This window comes from Cavia porcellus, unplaced genomic scaffold (assembly GCF_034190915.1).
Source record: "Cavia porcellus strain 051 isolate PalLab524CR breed Dunkin Hartley unplaced genomic scaffold, mCavPor4.1 scaffold_17, whole genome shotgun sequence".
In the NCBI taxonomy this organism is placed as follows: domain Eukaryota; kingdom Metazoa; phylum Chordata; class Mammalia; order Rodentia; family Caviidae; genus Cavia; species Cavia porcellus.
The window spans coordinates 32,639,030-32,656,680 of NW_026947500.1; the positions used below are offsets into that span (position 1 = coordinate 32,639,030).

At 48.0% G+C, this 17,651-nt stretch overlaps 1 protein-coding gene and 1 long non-coding RNA gene across 3 annotated transcripts in view; one reads left to right on the forward strand and one right to left on the reverse strand.

The window, feature by feature from the left end:
- The window catches only part of Abtb2 (ankyrin repeat and BTB domain containing 2), a 160,646-nt gene extending 147,854 nt beyond the window's left edge, over window positions 1-12,792 (reverse strand). Inside the window, exon 1 of the mRNA XM_013145960.2 lies at window positions 11,448-12,792. Within this exon, the coding sequence (XP_013001414.2) occupies window positions 11,448-12,330 (883 nt within the window). The 5' untranslated portion in view covers window positions 12,331-12,792. The remainder of the gene's footprint in view (window positions 1-11,447) is intronic.
- A 103-nt stretch (window positions 12,793-12,895) lies between these two features.
- Window positions 12,896-14,348, forward strand: LOC134470932 (uncharacterized). Of its 2 annotated transcripts, XR_010040198.1 has the most exons (3): window positions 12,896-13,455; window positions 13,565-14,013; window positions 14,123-14,348. It is a non-coding gene; the product is annotated as an uncharacterized LOC134470932 (long non-coding RNA). The 2 variants fall into 2 exon arrangements; XR_010040197.1 differs by having other exon boundaries at window positions 12,896-14,013.
- Window positions 14,349-17,651: the final 3,303 nt, after the last annotated feature.

Sequence of the window (17,651 nt, forward strand, 5' to 3'; positions counted from 1 at the left end):
GTTGATTTAGCGTAGTTCTTGGTGAGGAGAGTGGAAGGCACACTCTGGGTATGGGTAGTACCATCCAACAGGCATACAGCCGGATGGAATATAAAGGGAAAGGAGGGAGGCTTTCAGCTTGCTGTTCCTTGCTTGCTTTGCCATGGACTGCTTCTCCTCTGTGACACTCTCCTGCCAAACCACCCAGCCTTGGGAGTCAGCCAACTATGGACTAAAACCTCTACAAACCGTGAGCTAAAATAAACCTTTCCTCCTTTAACTTGTGGGTGTCAGGTATTTTGTCCCAGCAATGAAAAAACAACTAAGACACACTTCATTCCCCTCCTGTACCTCACACATTAAAGTTGTTGACAAAAGCCACTGGAACTTCAGAACACATCTATGACTTCCTTTATTGTCCACCCAGGGTTGAATGTCTGTCTGGTTACTTTACTTCTATGCTTCAGGTCCATTTCCAATAGAACAGACAGTGACCCTGTTAAATTGCAAATCAAATTGCAGTATGTCACTTTGCTTAAGATCCTCCAATGGCTGAGATTTCAAAACCAAGGCAAAATTACACACTAGCCTTCAAGGCCCTACCTAGCCACCTACCATCTCCTGTCTACTGCCCCATCTCACCCCACCCAGCTAGGGTGGTCTCCTTGTTGCTTCTTGCAGTCATCGGAACACTTGTTTTTCCTTCCGGCTGGCCCTGATTTCTCTGGTCACATTGGCCTCCTTATTCTCCCAGCATAACTCTTTCCAGTTATGCGTGGGGCCAACACTTTCCATCTTTCAGGAGAGCTTTCCTTCTTTATTCTATCACAACACCCGGAGCAATGCCTGGTGCATAAGTCATCGACAAATTTATAGAACACAGGGAAGGATGTACTCCAAACTAAGTCCCCCCTTGCTCCTAAACTAGAGATCCACTGTCACCATCATGGCTCCCCTCTAAGACCAATAGGGTAGAAGACACTACACTCAGGGTACTTTACAAATAGCCAATGGACATTCTTAAGTTTTTCAGAGGCAGCTCTACCCAGGAGTCCTTGCCATCTGCTACTGAACCGGGTCCCAGAATACTTGTTCCTGCCCAACTTGTCCTGGGAGGATTAAATCCACAACAGCTGCAAGCAACTAGCTTCCAACTGGGTCCCCATACACAGCACTACTTCATCTGCCCGGTTGCTTAGCTGAGCCAGGGACCACCAGGGCCTTGATTTTCACAGAAGTGACTTTTTTGGGTACATGCTCTGCCTTCTCTAGAACATATTACTGATTTTCAGTTTGGGATCTGAGGGGTGCATGGGCTGAAGAGGGCTACACTGCCTCGCCCCGAGTCTCGCTGCTCAGCGAAACTTACAGGCCATACACCTCAGGGCAGCAAGCTCCACATCTTGGCCCTCAGAGCTCCTGGCAGCGCGTCCTTCTCAGTTACTCTCATTTTCCCTCCTCTCCGAAACACCAGCCCTGCCAACTGCAACAAACAGCATTTAAAAATATCCCGCTGGATTATACAGCATGGCCTTCTAAATTCCTCACAATGCCCATCTCTGTCCTGCATAGGATAAAGAAGGGTGTAGCATATTTAATTTTTCTCTCTCGTTGCTTCCCTGCTATAAATACCCAAGTCTGGGCAGGCGGGCTTCAAACACCGGCTGTATGAAGTCACCTCAGAGCTGGACTGACCACAGCACTGGCCTGCCAGGGCTGGACGCAGCTGTCAAGTGCTGCAGATTAGGTCAGCCAGAAGTACACAGAGGGAGACAAGCAAAAACACCAAATGCAGTCACCACAGTTAACACTAATATGAAAAAGATGGTATTTTGTCCTGTTGCCCCCACCCCACCCCGGGTCTTCAGAGTGCATACCCAGATTCATCTGAGCTGCGTCTTTCCTGAGGATACTAATTACAGGGCTTGACCTTAGGAAAATGATTTCACACGGTCATTGAGGGGTCCAGAAACATCATCAGACACAAAAAGGCCCTTGGAGGAGGATCTAGTCCAACCTCTTCACATCACAGACAGAGAGAGATCCAAGAAGATGAGTGATTCACTCCAGTCACACGGCAGCCAAGCTCTGTTCTAGAATTCTCTGGATCCAAATCCAAGTTCTCTGCACTGGATTGTTCTAGACCCTTGTACAGACATTCTCCCTTGGTGTGTGAGTCTCAATTTGGGATTACTAATAGCTCTCCTCATGGTAAATATGGATTTTTCAATCTTAGAAGGTATTTTAGAAAAAGTTTTAAAGCCTTCATCAAAACCTAACTCAATGGCAGAGTTTTCCTAGCAGTCTTGAGGCCCTGGGTTCAATCGCTAGCAGCAAACAATAACAAAACCAAAGAAAAATTTTCAATAAAAGTGTGGCCTCTATTGGAGGGGCAGTTTCCCTGGCTGAAAGGCCTGTTTTACAGTTTGAGGTCCAAGGTAAACTGTCCCTGAAACTAACCTGCATCTCCAGTACTTCCAAGTTCAGTTTCCCTATTGATTTCTTCCCTATGAGACATTTAGAAAGCAAATAGTGTACCTCAAAGTGTCAACCACAAATAACTCTATATGTAATTTTGCAATGTGTTCACACAGTTTATCTTTTTCAAAAGATGCGAAAATTCCCTCACAACATCGGGGTCAGAAAAAAAGACAAACACCCAAGTTATTAGTTAAGCCACTGCTCATCTTTCAATTCTGCAGTCTGCAAAATTCAGCCAGACCGTAGGAACTCCAGTCCCAATGAAAATGAACGCCAAGGTGGTTCTGCAACATCAAGCAATCGAACATGACTGCAATCTCTGTCAATGCTCCAGAAACACCTTAAACAAGAATCAGGAGAGGACTAAACATCTGAGACTCAAGCTGTTTATAGATAATCCCTAGCTGGAAAGGGAACCTATCAAGACAGCCTTTAAAAAGTGCTGGGACCTTTTATCTCATCCTAGTTCCTACCTTCATCGTGAGTCCTGCTTTGGCAGAAGTACATTTAAGGTCTCACTGAACAAGTTTGCCAAGTCCAGCCTTCCTTCTGCACGGGGACTGCTTTGGCCTGCGATGTTGCACTGAGGGCCATGGAAGCAGCAAGCGAATCAGAAGCCAAATTCAGCAGGAGCAGCACAAGGCTGACGGAAGGTCTCAGGTCCCCTCAGCCCGTTTGTGCTCAGGGCAGCTTTTCTCTCCTTACTTTCATGCTAAGATAGTGGATGGTGCATTTTTTGAGGTCAGGCTTTCAATCAACAAGAAGTATTATGGGAGGTCTGGGGCTGTGGTTAAGATGCGCTGGGGAGCAGATACACTTGACTTCTGTGTAACAAAAAATTTTGGAAAACTCTCATCCTGAACTCTGGCAGCCTTCTTGACATCTGGATAAAAGATGTGGGGAAGTTTTCCTTTTCCTGTGTTCTCTCCCCTGCTCCCCCCAGCCAACAGCATTGACTTACTGTCCTTTGACACACACTAGATGGCTCTCCGGTCACCCTCACATGTTCCCCTCTTCTGGAAGCCCCTGGGCTCTGCAGTGTCCCACCTATTCAGTCACAGCTCTCCACTGCCAGGGTCTCCACTGGCTGATGGGCCCAGACTCCCGCCCACTTGCCCAGCACACACCTCTTCCCTCCGTGCTTGCCAATCACCAGAAAACGTCCTCAGCTGTGGGCTGGAAAGTGTGTCTGCCTTTTGAGGACTGACTGAATTAGTTTTCCAAAAGCATCCGTGATGGGCACCAGTGTGCTGTACATGGAGGCTACCAGCATCACCCTCGTCACTGGTTGAAGCAGTGATTACAAACTCCTTCATAGCCACCCACGCACACACTTTGCTTTTCCTACGAGACTCTAAACTCTTTTAGAGGCAAGAAGGGCTCTTGTCTTCCTCCAGTCTCCTGTGCCTTGAATATCGCTGGCACTCATCAACTGGTCGGTCAATGAGGCTGCCGTGACATTCCTCAGGCTGTTTCTTAATCGTCTCTCTTTCCAGCATGCAGCTCCACATAGCTGAAGCTGCAGAACCATTATAGACCTTTCTGAAAAACAAACAAGATGACCACAAAGTGTGTTTACATGGCACGCCTGCAAAACACAAACACCTGCTATGCCTGTGGCTCAGGACTTGATAGTTGTGACAAGCTGAGTCCAATAGCCACCGCAGAATTGCTCCCTGGGGACCTCGGGCTTTGACTCTGCCCTGTGGCTGTCATCCTGGCGGGGGTGGGCATGAGCTCAGAGGAAAAGGTCTGATCTCACTGCCGGATCGCTCTGTCCTTGGTGGGATCATCAAGCCACAACAGAGCAGGGTGCAAGGGTGCTTCTGCAACTTCTACCTCCACACACCAACTGTTAGTCATCAAGCAGCGCCTGTGACTCATACTCGTCACCGTGAGAGCTGGGTCATGATCTCCACCTGTGCAAGACTCTCACTTTGGCAAAATTGGAAGGAAAAAAAATATCAGTGCGTCAAGAAAGTTTGTTAAAAACACGATAATTTGAAAACCACAATAATATGCATGCCGTAAATTTGCCACCACTGTGCTACACACAATACAATGTCCTTTTTAGAGATCTCTGAATACCACGGCTGTCCTGTGAGGTAGGTACTATTTTAAGTTGTCTTAGCAGTGTTTTTCAATTAGAGATGAATGTGCTCCCCTGGGACCTCTAGAGAGCCCTAGAGACATTTCTGATCACAACTTGTGTGTGTTTTAGGGAGTATTATGAAGTATCCTACAATTCATCAGGCAACCCCACTAGAAAAAAAATGGTCCAGTTCAAAATGTCAATAGCACCACGGCTGAGAAACCTTGTTACAGGAAACTAAGGCACAGAAGTGAAGCAGCTTGCATGGCATCACACCACTTATCCTGGCAGCTCCACTCCAATAGCCTTTCTAACATCCCCAGACCACAGAGTGTGCATCACACCAACTGCCGACAGCAGGGGTGGCAAACCTAGGGCACGTGTGTTGCAGCAGGCTGTTTGTACCATTGAAAGCTCTAAAAGGTTCACCATCACTGGCCTAAGCAATCCAAATGGCCCAATTTTCAGCAGAGGGGCTGGGACTTAAGAGTGATTTCCCTGAGGGCATAGATCAGCACTAGGCTGAGCAATGCGGTACCCAACACGGACTCCATCCAAAGCCAGCACGTTGGCACTGTGCTGTACTGATTCATTTTCTCCCTGGACTTCAGGCTGAGATATAGTCAGTGGCCAAACACTGTGGTGGACTCGAAGGAAATCAAGTGCCCCTCCATAAAGGCTCTTCTGCCAACTTCACAGCAAGTGAGCTGAGCTCTCTGAGACCAGTGGCCCTAATGCATGGCCACTTTGGCACTTTCCTTCCAGCAGCCCTGAGCTACAGACCAGTGTCACTGCAGAGACTCAGCAGCTTCTCTGTTCAGCTGAGCTTATTGATCAGCCCGCAGCTGACACTTGTAAGGCCCTCTCTGGACAGCAGAGCTCCCAGGCCCCTCAGGAGCAGCAATAATGGCTCCTTCAAATCGATGGTACCTCCAGGGCACGCTGTCTGCACAGGGAGCACCTTTGCTGGCCTAAGGAATTGGAAGCCCCTGGTCACTGTACAAACAAGAGCTGTAAACGGCACTGCTGCTACTATGTTTGGCCCTAGCTACCATCTAAAGGAGATCAATTCCTGACCCATTCCTTATAACTTTTGGTTCTGTAAATCTTTACAAGAAAAACACACCCTTAGGACTTGGTTCTGGTTCAGTCATTACTGGGCCATGAAAACTGCCTCCTAGAGACACCACAGCAAAATGAAATCCCACACGCAGAATTTTTAGAGGGAACTGGCAAGATCACCAGTGAGGAGCGTACGATGCCACAGCAAAGTCAGGCCTGTTACTACAGCTGCAGGAGTGTGGAAACAGAGGCAAAGTCCTAGCTGGCCAAGGACAAATCACCATGGTGAAGCAGGACAGGGACAAACCTGAGGATTAGTGGTAATGTTTGTCTGGCTCATTTCATAAGCTTAGATGCTGCTTGTGCCCACTGGGAATGTTTGGCAGGTGATGGCCTTGGTTCATTTCTTAGACTGGAGAAAGGCAGGGCCGGACACAGGCACAACCTCTTCTGAACAAGTCATCAACAGACTGTCCTCTAGGGCCACTCTGTTGGCCAGGGGACACTGGCACACCAATTACTTAGGACACTTCCAAGTCAATCCTCCTGGTGACCCATTTGCTGCCTACTAGACTTTTGCCGAACACCCCAAGACTCTAGGTACCACAAATGAAAACAGGCATCTTCCTAATGTAAAAAGCCTCCAACTCACATTCTATTCATCACAGATAGCCTTGTGAAACCTCCCAGAAATTAGGGTATCAATTGGTTGAATAATAGCCCTATGGTGTGGGTTCCCCCAAATCTTCTCTCTGTTCGTCAAAAGCAACTTGAACTTCTCTGTTTTGATGCAGGGGGGAGGTTCTTGAAGCATCAAAGGAATTCAAGTGTGAAATTTGGAATTACATATGTTGTGTGGCGTATCATCGGCCTGATAAACATGAACAGAGTACCTATTACACATCAGGCCTTAAGTGAGACAAGGAAGCCTGTGAGATCACAGTTTGCTGGGAGAGACAGACAGAGGCAGGAAATGATTCAAGAATATGCCCTGGGTGCTACGGAAACTTGAGGAGGAGTGGCTCTTCCAGCTGGGGGTGGGGAAGCCCGGCAAAGCTTTCTGGAAGAAGCTAAACAACTCCAGCTTGTTCCTCTTATACCTACAGCTAAGGTTGCATTTCTCAGGCAAGCAAGGAAAAAAAGAAAAAGTTTCCATTTCCAAAGCTTGTTTTGTTTCAGTTTTACCAGGCCCCTTGGCTTCAATAAAATGGCCAAAGAAAAAGGGAGCTGAGGCCCTCCCTCAGACAACCCAGGTGTGAACACTGATTAAACAGCAACTCACAGCTCAATTAACCCTTGCTCCTTCTGCTGATTACCTATGTCGGTGGAAATCCACCCTACGGTCTCCTCCATAAATGAATCCTATAGCCAGAAGTTTTTAATCTCTGCTTTCGATGCAGCCCTTTTATTTCTTGACTGCAGTTCAGATGTTCAGACTTGCCTCAACTGGTCAGCTAGTGAATTCAGGAAAGTTCTCAGTCACTATCCATAGCCGAAAGGTGCTTACTACTGGCTACTCCTACTGAGACTTCAGAGCCGGCTTCCTGGCCTGTCATTTAAATTAGCCCCAGTTACACTGTCCTATTACTGACCTTAAACAAACAAACACCACCTCCAAGAGTAAATTCTTATTTACTTTTTCCTGTCTTCTCTGGATTATAAACTTTATGGGAAGACTCCCGCCTCTCTTCACCACTTAGTCCATCGTGACACTTTTAACCATGGTGGGTGCCAAGTCAGTGCTGAATAAATATTTGCTGAATGAATTGCTACTTTTTATTGAGTTTTTATTATGGGCTAAGATCTTTAAATCTATGATCTCAGCCCTCTACCAACTTCATGAGCTAGGCATTATTATCACCCCATTTTACAGATAAAATGGAGGCTTGGAATGCTTATGAAACTTGTCCCTGGTCACCCCATTTTACAGATAACAAAATTGAGGCTTGGAACGCTTATGAAACTTGTCCCTGGTTCACTCTGCGTAAACAGCAAAGCTGGGCTTCAAACCCTCACCGGTGATTCCAGAGTCTGCACCCTTTCCCACTTTGCTAGATCAACCCTGGATCCTGCTTTGGAATAAATCCTATCACTTCATCAAAACTCTAGAAATGGAAGAGGATTTTCTCAAATTTCACAGTCACTCATGAAAGCTTAAGGAAAATGGTCAGAAAGAAATCCAGAAGGGATGCTCTGAATGTAGCTCACCGTCAGTGAGTTTCCTGACAGAGAAGGATACAGAGAGGCCGGGGAAGGGAGAAGTTTCTATTTTCTGCCAGTTCCCTGTTTATAAATACTACTCTATTAAAGTGGTTCCTCTGCCTCCCAATAAGGAAATCACAGAGATATCATCGCTTAATGACACTGCTCTAGGATCTCAGACGTCAATATCAAATGAGCCACAATATATAACTTCTGCTGCTCCACGGAGCTGGATGTCTTATAAACACCAGAGAACTTTTATCCTCTGTCTTGGGCTGAGCAAAGCCATATTTGTCTGGCATTCTGAGTAATGGATAAGGATAGATGGATTAGGGCTCTTAAATTCCTGGTTGGAAGACATTAAAAGTTTAAGAGCTCTGTATCGCTGAGTCAAATGCATGTGCCCGTGCTGTATAATTAGCAGGCACAACAACAATAAATATATAATTTAAAGGGAAGACCAGCAGGGCAAGAATACTAACCACACTCTTTCTCCCATATGTAGCTGCTCCTCAGTTGGTCTTCAGCTGTATAAACTGTAGCCATGCTGGCCTTGGGGTATTTTAATATAACCAAGGTTTGGGATCTCTTCATTTCTAAGTAGTTTATGTTTCCCTCTGAAGTCAGCTCTCAGGCATATGTGATTCATTGGTTTTCTACTAAATATTCATTTCACTTTGTCTAAAGGGACTTCATAAATCAGTCTAGTTGTTGTTCAGTGAGGCTACCCCCTGGTTTGCAAGTATAAGAAATGGACGTCCATGTTACTAAGTGGAAACAAATGGTCATCTGGCCTCTAAGAAGGTCCCAGGAGCCTAGAAAAGGCATCGAGGGAGACACTAGCTTTGAGGATCCCGGAAGCACTGCTATCCGTTGTCTAGGGAAAGTTACTGCTTTCACTATCATGGCTTAAGAACTGGGACCCATCACTCTGGGAGGCTGAGGCAGGAGGATCACAAGTTTGAGCCATACCTGGGCAACTTAGTGACTTAGCCAGACTCTGTCTCAAGATGAAAAATAAAAAATGGTTGGGGATGTAGCCCATTGAGAAGGACCGGTATTACAAAAACCCAAACCAAAACCAACAACAACAAGCAAAAAACGAAAACAAAACAGATGTTAGGTGGTGGTCAAAGACATGTTTTGTCCCCGCTGTTATGTTAGCTTTGCTCCTAGGGTTAGGGCTTCAGTTTTTTCTCCTAGGAGCCTTTCTTTAAGTTCGGTCCAGACCTCCTGCCATGATAAACAGCTGGAAATCCCCCTATTCTTCCTTCCTTTCCTGGAGCTGGTTGGTGCTCCCAGGGCTGAAGCCATGAACTTGGAGGGCAAAGCACAATTATCAGCTGTGATGTCATTGACTAGACTTCCGGACTGACCTCAGGTCTGACCTAAGAGGAAGAAAATTAAAAGGCAAATGCTCTTCCACTGCAGGCGTGCCCTCTGGCAGTGCCAGACATCGAAAACCAAAGCAGGGGAAGGCCAAGTTAGCTACACTGGGCCAGTACAGTGTCTTCGAAATGAGGATGAGCACGTCCATGGTTTACTTTGGAAGCTGGACTAATAAAACAAAGCTTGAAGTCTCTAGAATTCAAACTCCAGTTTTGCACTTAATACTTATGTAGTCTTGGGGAGCTTCCCCATCTATATAATGGACAGAACAGTATAGCTACCTGTCTGTTGGAACAACAAACCAATTTTCCTCTGTTCTCATACCACACAATACAGAAGATTTCTGTGTGGGGCTTTCTCCTCACTAGCAAGCAAGCATTCTGCAGCAGACACAGCTGTGTGTCCTCTAATTCAACTCAATTAAACTCTGACACTATCTACCTGGAGAGATGCCAGTCAGCACGTCCGCAGGCTGAAGGCTCTGGCCTCAAGACTGCTGCCTTCCCAGACAGCATCACCAGCCCCAGGAGTTTTACCTGTCTGACCTACTAGCTCTAAAGTAAGGTGCCCACAAGCTCCTCTGGTTTCATTTGCTTGATCAACTCATGGAACTCAGGGAAACATGTTTACTATTTTGTGATAAAGGCTGTTACAAAGGATAGAAACACAGAAACATACAGGACAAGGTTTGGGAGAAGGCCCAGCATCTTCCAGAAATCCCCATTTGTTCAGCTATCCTGAAGCACTCTCAGCCCTGTCCTTTTTTGAGTAGAGACTTCATCACCAACGCATGATTAAATCCTTGTCCACTGGTTATCAACTTAGTGCCGTGCCACTCTCCTCTCCTGGGAAGTTTGTGGACCTGGGGCTCAAAGTCTCAGTCCTCTAAAGTCCTACCTTACTTTTTCTGACAACCAGTCCCAATCCTGAAGCTGCCCAGAGGTGACCTTCTATTAGTCAACTCATTAGAATACAAACAGACATTACCACTTTGGAGATACCACGTATTTTCAGAGTCATATGCCAGGAAAAGGGCAAGACCAAATGCACATACAGTATTTCACTGTATCACACTATCTAATAGGTCAGCTAACGTTACAGATCGCTAATAGACCCCTAACAGTGACTAATACATTAATTTTCAGCTCTTATAACTATGTTAAACCACATTTGAATTTGGCTATTTCCTTCTAGTACCATTTGGCCTCTTCCACTGCCTACTTATCTGTCCCTATACTGTCCCCTAAATGGACCTTCCAATTAGATTGCCAAGATGCCTAACCATAGTCTATTCTAAATAATTTATGGTCCGGGCTTCTGAAATTGGAGTCTGATGGACAGGTTGCTGCTGAATGCAGGGCACACCCTAACCTTACCAGGGAGAAGGTCAAATATTTTGCCTTGTCCTTTTCACTGAAGTGACGGCATCTTTCAGAGAAGTGCAAATTGTTCCTTTCCCAGAGTGGATATCACACAGACGCCCACCCTTCCCTCATAATGCAGCTGACTGAGTGGATCACCCTTCCTTCTGGGAAAGTCACAGGGGCTGTTCATATAATTCAGCAAGGGTTTTAAATCAATTGCTCATTTGGTTAATGACAAATTGGAAAATGAGGCCCTGGGAGTCAGCATGTGGTTCCCTTTTCTGCTAAGGGGCTTCAGGAGCCCTCAGTTCCACCACTTCTGGGCACCCAGTGTTGGCAACCCACCACTCGTCCTTCATCCTCCGAGAGTGGACACAACCCTGGGTATCCTTCAACCCAAATAAACCAAGATTCAGCACATGTCCTCGGCTTGTCACAGTCCTTGCCCAGCCCACTTATTCAAGCCTCAGGTCTTGAGGGTTGGACTTCTTAGGATGCTGCTGCTATTAGGATGAACTCTGGAGACAGAAACTCAGGCTAGACAAAAACAAACAACAACAAACAAACAAACAGAAAAAAACAGACAACTAGACCACCACCAAGGCAAAGAGCGGCGGAGCTTCTGGAAGGGTTTGGTCCAAAGCCTGAATATCACCCAATCAGTGAAGGGTCCCCAGAAAGTCCTAATAGTATGCAGAACCAAAAAAAGAAGAATGGCCACAATATTATCCTCCAAAGCCTGGTATCCCAATCTCTGGCAAAAGCCATGTAATGAACTCCATCCTCAAACCACATGCGTAGTCCCGGCATGAACAGCAGGTTCGTTCGTTCGAGGAAACGGACTCCCGTCCCGCGTGGGTCAAGGCCAGCACACTTACCATTGGCGTTCTTGCCGCAGATGAGGTGCTCGTAGGGTTGCAGGACGCCCCAGAGCTCTGCGTCGTTGTTGATGACCATCTCCAAGGCCTCTGCGGACACTTCCCCACCTCCTGCCCCGCTGCCATCGGGGCTCTGACTGGCCAGAACTCTAGCCCGGATCTCCTCTACCAGGTTCTCCATGCAGGCGGTGAGCGAGATGGCCGCGTACTCGTGGATGCGCACCGAGATTCGGGTGTCCACCATCCAGCGGAAGAAGCGGCCCACAGAGAAGGTGAGGCCGCAGCGCGCGGACTTGCCCTGGCGCAGCCCGTCGCCGGCGCTCATGCTGTAGAGCGACAGCGCCTTGACCGCAGCCAGCGAGCAGCTCTCGGCCAGCGCCCAGCTGTGCACCAGGCGCACGGCGCTCTGCACTTCGAAGCGGGTGCACTTGGCGTGCAGCACGCTCAGGCGTTGCGCCTCGCGGGCCACGCGGATGAGCGCCCTGCGGAGCAACCCCGCCAGGCGCCGCACCGCCTCCACGGAGAACGCGGGCAGCCGCCGCGCACCGGCCCCTTTGCGTAGCACCCGCGCCACATCTCCCTCGGTCCAGGGAAACTCCTCCAGCTCCGGGAGCCGCGGGCAGCGCGAGAAGAGATCGGCCACTTCGGGGTCCTCCGGCAGCACCGTGTTCACCGTGTCCCAGCTGTTGTGACGGCTGTTCATGGAGCCGGAGTAGCACCACCAGGCCGCCCCGCGGTGCTGCTGCGCCGAAGAGTTGAGCGCCTGCGAGTTGGACTTGGAGGACGAGAGGCTGAGCGAGCGGCACGAGTCCCCGGCCCCATACCCGGAGTCCAAGGTCAAGTCCTCCAGCGTCTTCAGGGTGGAGCTGTACGTCCCGGCCATGGGGAGCCTGCCGCGGGCGGCCTCGCCGAGCGAGGGGCGCTCACCACTCCATGCGCCCTTCGCCGAGCGCGCTCTAGGCTCTCCCTGGCGCCCTCCGTCCTCTCTGCGCCGCGGGGCTCGGCGGCCGCATCGCCCGCCCGGCGGCCGCGGGAAGGTGGGCGCCACTCGCGGCGAGCCGGGGCCCTGCGCGGGCGGCGTCCCGACGCGGAGCTGTCAACGGGACGGCTTCCCGCCGCTCCTCTTCCGCGCTGCCGCTCGTCCACCTCCACTTCCCACACCAGAGCGTCTGTCCCTCGCGAAGAAGGAATTCCGAGAGGACAGTGGCGGCGGGAGAGGGAAGGAGGGAAGGAGGGAAGGAGGGAAGGAGGCGGCGGTGGCGCCGGGCGCAGCGCAAGTCCGGGACCAGCCGGCGAGAAAGCGCTCTGCAAACTTCTGCGCCGCGCCCGCCGCCCGCACAGCTGGGTACCCGGCTGCGGCCCTTATGCAAATAACGCCGGGCGACTCACCAATCACGAACCGCGACTGGCACGGCTGCACCAATGATTCCCGAGAGAGGCGGGCACTATGTAGATTTCACTCCGTCCGGGGTGGAACCCCGTGGCGGCGGAGGCGGGGCTGCAGGCTGAGGGTCTAGGGAAGCGGCTGCGACCAGGGTGGAGGAGGGGTGCAGCCGGCTAGGGAATGGGGGCCCGAGACCGGGAAAGGAGAGGTCGGAGCGCTAGGCTGAGGAGCTGATGACTGAAAGTAAATCGAAAAGGAAAAGCCAAGTGCGCTGTCCCCCTTCCGGCTATCCAGGCTTGGGGTGTTTGCAAAGCCTACTGTAGCCGAGAGTCCTACTGGACTCCTCATCGGGGGTGCGGTGGGGACGGACAAGGGGGAGGGAACGCGAGCCCGGCGGCCACCTCTTACCGCCACCTTCCACCAAGCGCTTCGTGTTTGCCGAGAGAAAGCGACTGCTGCGTTGGAGGGAGGAGAAGCGCTCTTTCGCCTCCTCCCAAATCCGGCTGGTTTCCTTCACGGACGTGACCTCGGGCTCCAAACGGAACCCGATTTCTCCCTAACCTGGCATCGGATAAACGGACGGTTCTGGGAGGCTTGTGATCCCCCGAGTGCCACCACCCCTTTGTAATTTCACACCCACTTTCTGGAGCAGTACTTGGGCGGGGGGAAGGGTGTCCTAACTTGTCAGATTCTCTGAGGGATCCCTGATTGAGCTGTCTTCTCTGCACCGCAGCGTCACCTGCTGCCAGGTGGTAAGAATAAGGCGAGAGCAGTGGCTCCCGCTCGAACACCTGGCTGAGCGCAGGTGCTGGGCTCTGTGGCGCGAGCTGTCCGACCCTCGGGACTCGGTTTCCTCCAGGACAAAGAGTGGCTGATCTCCATGAAGCGCCACGCACACTCTGGTGCAGGATCGCGCGTCCGGAAGCGGTTCTCCCGGAAGCCGTTGGTTCCGCCAGACCCACGCCCGACCCACGCAGGTCCTGCTGCTGCGAAGTTACTATTCATTCGCACGCGCGTGCACGAGCGTGCCCTTGCCCCCGCCAGCGCAGCCGCGTAATCAAGGAGGGGATTGTGCACGCGTCCCCCAGGCGGCCTCTCCCACTCCTGAAAGGCGCCTTTGTGGTGTGTTTTACACAGTTCTGACCTTGGGCCGTGAGTTGGATGCGAACCAAAAAATAACTGGTTTGTCTCTTTCCTTCTTAAATTAATAGCCCTTTCGCCCGGCAGTTTCTTTTAGTTTGACTTTTTCTTTGGCAGTTTCACTTAATTTTTCCTTTTTTCTTGTCTTTAGGCATGGTTGCCGCCTCACAGTGACAACTGGGAATGGAGTCAAGATAGAAATGATGCGAAAGACACAGCATGAGAGTAACACAGAACCCAGTTACATTTTGGATTAGAAGTGAGATCAGAAGTAGAGTTAGAGAATGAGGTTCAACCTGTCGAGAACAAATTAGATACAATGGAAATTAGAACTATAATAAAGGCAATGTTGCCCTCTAGTGGTTATCTGCGGGAAATTGACTTTGAGAACGTTTTTCGTTTCCTGTGAGTATCCTTCAAAACTAAATTACTTAACTGGAAATGTATGGGACGGGGAGTGGGGGGTGGGAGGATAGTGAATGGAAGCGCTATTTAGGGAGTTATCTAGAGCGTTTCTTCAGAAAAAAGAGCAAATGGGATTTATATTAATATATTCAAATTACTTGATGACTTAAATGTAGAGATCAGTATGCCCACAACCAAATTTCAGAACGATGTGACCTGCACCCCATATATGCTACCAACTCAGGGAAAAAGTTCTGGACAATTGAGTTTTCTTTTTTTTTTTTCTTTCTTTTCATGTCGGTTCTAGGGATTAAACCCAAGGCCCTTGCTATATCCCTAGTTCTCCCCTGCCTTTTAATTTTGAGACAGACTCTTACCAAGTCAGAACCAGCCTATGAGCTTTGTACCCTACTGAAGGATGACGAAGGTAAAAAGCAAAGAGACACAATTTGGTTAAAATGTGGGGGTTGGGAGGGGTCTTGTCTCCCTTTGAAAAAGAGCCCCGAATGATTGGCTTACCCTGCCTTTGTTCACTCAGACACAGGAAAACCAATTAAATACTACTCTACCTTCCACCATCTGCCTCCCACCATCCATGGTACATGCCCAGGTAAACAACAGGATCTCAGCTGTACTAACTTTTCCCTAGAACCTGCCATGTGTCCATGATGTCTTTCTTAGTGCTCACAGAGGAGGCCAAGTAGGCCTCAGGCTTCCTATCTGGTCTCCCACAACCGAGTTGCATGGATTGAGCTCGAATTTAGGAACTTCCTGACTCAGCCTCTCAGAGTGCTGAATTTATGGGTGTGTGCCGCTATGCTACCATGACAAGTGAGTTTCTTTAATCAATAAATTGCTAGGAAAGAAAGAGATGAAAGAGGATCCTTGTGCAGTAAAAGAGATTGAAAGACAATTAAACAATCACAAAGTGTGGGATTTATTTGGACTTTGATTTTATTTTTTTCTTACTTTTTTTTTGGTCCTGGGGATTGGACTCGTGACCTCACGCTCGCCAGGCAGGCGCTTATGCCACTGAGCTAAATTCCCGGCCCTGGACTTGAATTTTTTTAAATCAATAAACATTTGATATTATGAAACCATTGGAAATAAAAACTGTCTCAATATTTGCTATTATGAAATCATTGTTACTTCTTGGTGTGGCAATAATAGTGTGGTTGTTTGTAAGCATACTTACATTTTAGTAGACATTATACGGTTGTGTAATTGTCTCCCTTTTTAAAATGTAAGAAAATCCTAGCTCTCAGGGAGACTGAGGCAGGAGGATTGTAAGTACAAGTCCTGCATAGGTAACTTAGCCAGATCCTGTCTTTAAAAACAAAACAAAACTTTAAAAGAGGGTTAGGGATGTAATGAAGTGGTGGAATGCCCATGGGTTATACCAAAGAGGGGATCCAGGGAGTGGTGGGGATAGGATATCAGCTGTAGCCTTATGGAAAAATCTAGTAAAGGAGTTAGAAAGTCAAGACCGTAAGGCTCTTATCTTTCTTTCTTTTCTTTGGTACTAGGGATTGAACTCACAACCTTGCGATTGCCAGGCAGGCGCTCTGACCACTGAACTAAATCCCCAGCTCAAGGTTCTTGTCTTTCAACTTTATCCTCAAAGCTTCTAGTTAAAAAAGTCTAACTAGTTTGGGAACTGGAGGTGCCAAATAAACCCAGAGTACATCTGTGTTTATGTGGGGTTTTTGTTTGTTTTTTGTACTGGGGATTGAACTCCTAACTGTACGCTTGCAAGGCAGGCACTTGTGCCGCTGAGCTAAATCCCTGACTCTCTGTGTTCATATTCTGTGTGATGTGAGGCAAAGAAAAGATACATCCATCTTTGCTAATTAATTTCAGTGATTCTTTTGGGAGAGTTGCAAATATGGTGATAGTCAGAGGTATGGTTCCAAAACAACACAAAATAAGATTTAAAAAGCAGCCAGGTGTGGTGGCACACACTGTAACCCCAGCATTCTTTGAGGCTGAGGCAAGATGACTGAAAGACAGCCTAGACAACTAAGTGACAACAAGATCTTGTCTCAAAATAACATAGAGGGAAGCTGGGAGGATGTAGTTCAGTGTGAAGGCCCAAGGTTCAATTATCAGTACTGAGAAAAAGGGACATGGCCTTGTGTGTGTGTGTGTGTGTGTGTGTGTGTAAGCTAATCTGGTGGTACAGTTTAATTTTAGGGATGTACACTGTATTTGAAGTGGACAGAATGTTATCCCAACTCAGGTCTAGGTCTAGGGAAAATGTAATCTTTGAAGGGAAAGAGCTGTCATGTAGCCAGACAAGTTTAATAGAATGTGACAAAACCACAGCAAGCATTGGAAAATCCACAGTGAAATGAGCAATTAAGCAAATCTAATCATCTTAAAAACACGAAAAAAACCTTCTACAAAATTCTGTATTCTTTTATGATTAAAAACCCTGAAAAAATTAGATAAAGAGGTATCTTACCTCAATATAATTAAGGCCATGTATGACCAATCCTCAGCTAAGAGCATTTGAAATGCAGAAAAACCTGAAAGCATTTCTTTTAAAATCAAGAACAAGACAAGGTCACCTCTCTTATCATTCCTGCTCAAATAGACTAATTTTTAGCCAGAATAATTAGGCAAGAGAAAGGAATAAAAGAGATACAAGTAGGAAAAGATGAAGTCAAATTATTACTATCTTATGATAGTGTCCTTTACTTAGAAGATCTGAAACTCCCCCAGAAGGCTTTTAGGTTCAATAAACAAATTCAACAAAGCATAAGGATAAAAAAATCAACATACAAGCTGAGTGTGGTCTGTGTACCTGTAATTCCAGCAGTCTGGAAGGCTGAGGCAGGAGGACCACATGTTCAAGTGTTCCCTGGGCAATCCAGTAACGCAGAGATCTTGTCTCAAAATAAAAAATGGCTGGGGATGTAACTCAGTGTGAAGGCCCTGAGTTCAATTCAAAGTACCAGCAAAAATAATCAACCTACAAAAATCAGTAGCTTTTCTATACACCAATAATGAACCTGCTGAGAAAGAAATCAGGAAAATTCCATTCATAATAGCTCCAAAACAAATAAAACAATAACAAAACCCCCAGACAATGCAGAGGTTAGACAGAGGCCCACTGATTAGAACTGTGGAGTCCAAGACAGGGATTGGGTACCAAGTGTTCAGAGCCAGGACCAGAGTAGTATGCAGCATAACCGAATCCTGAGGCTTGGAGATGCCAGTCTGGGACTTTGTGACTATTCCCTAACAGGTGCCAGGTGTGGTCCCAGCTGCAA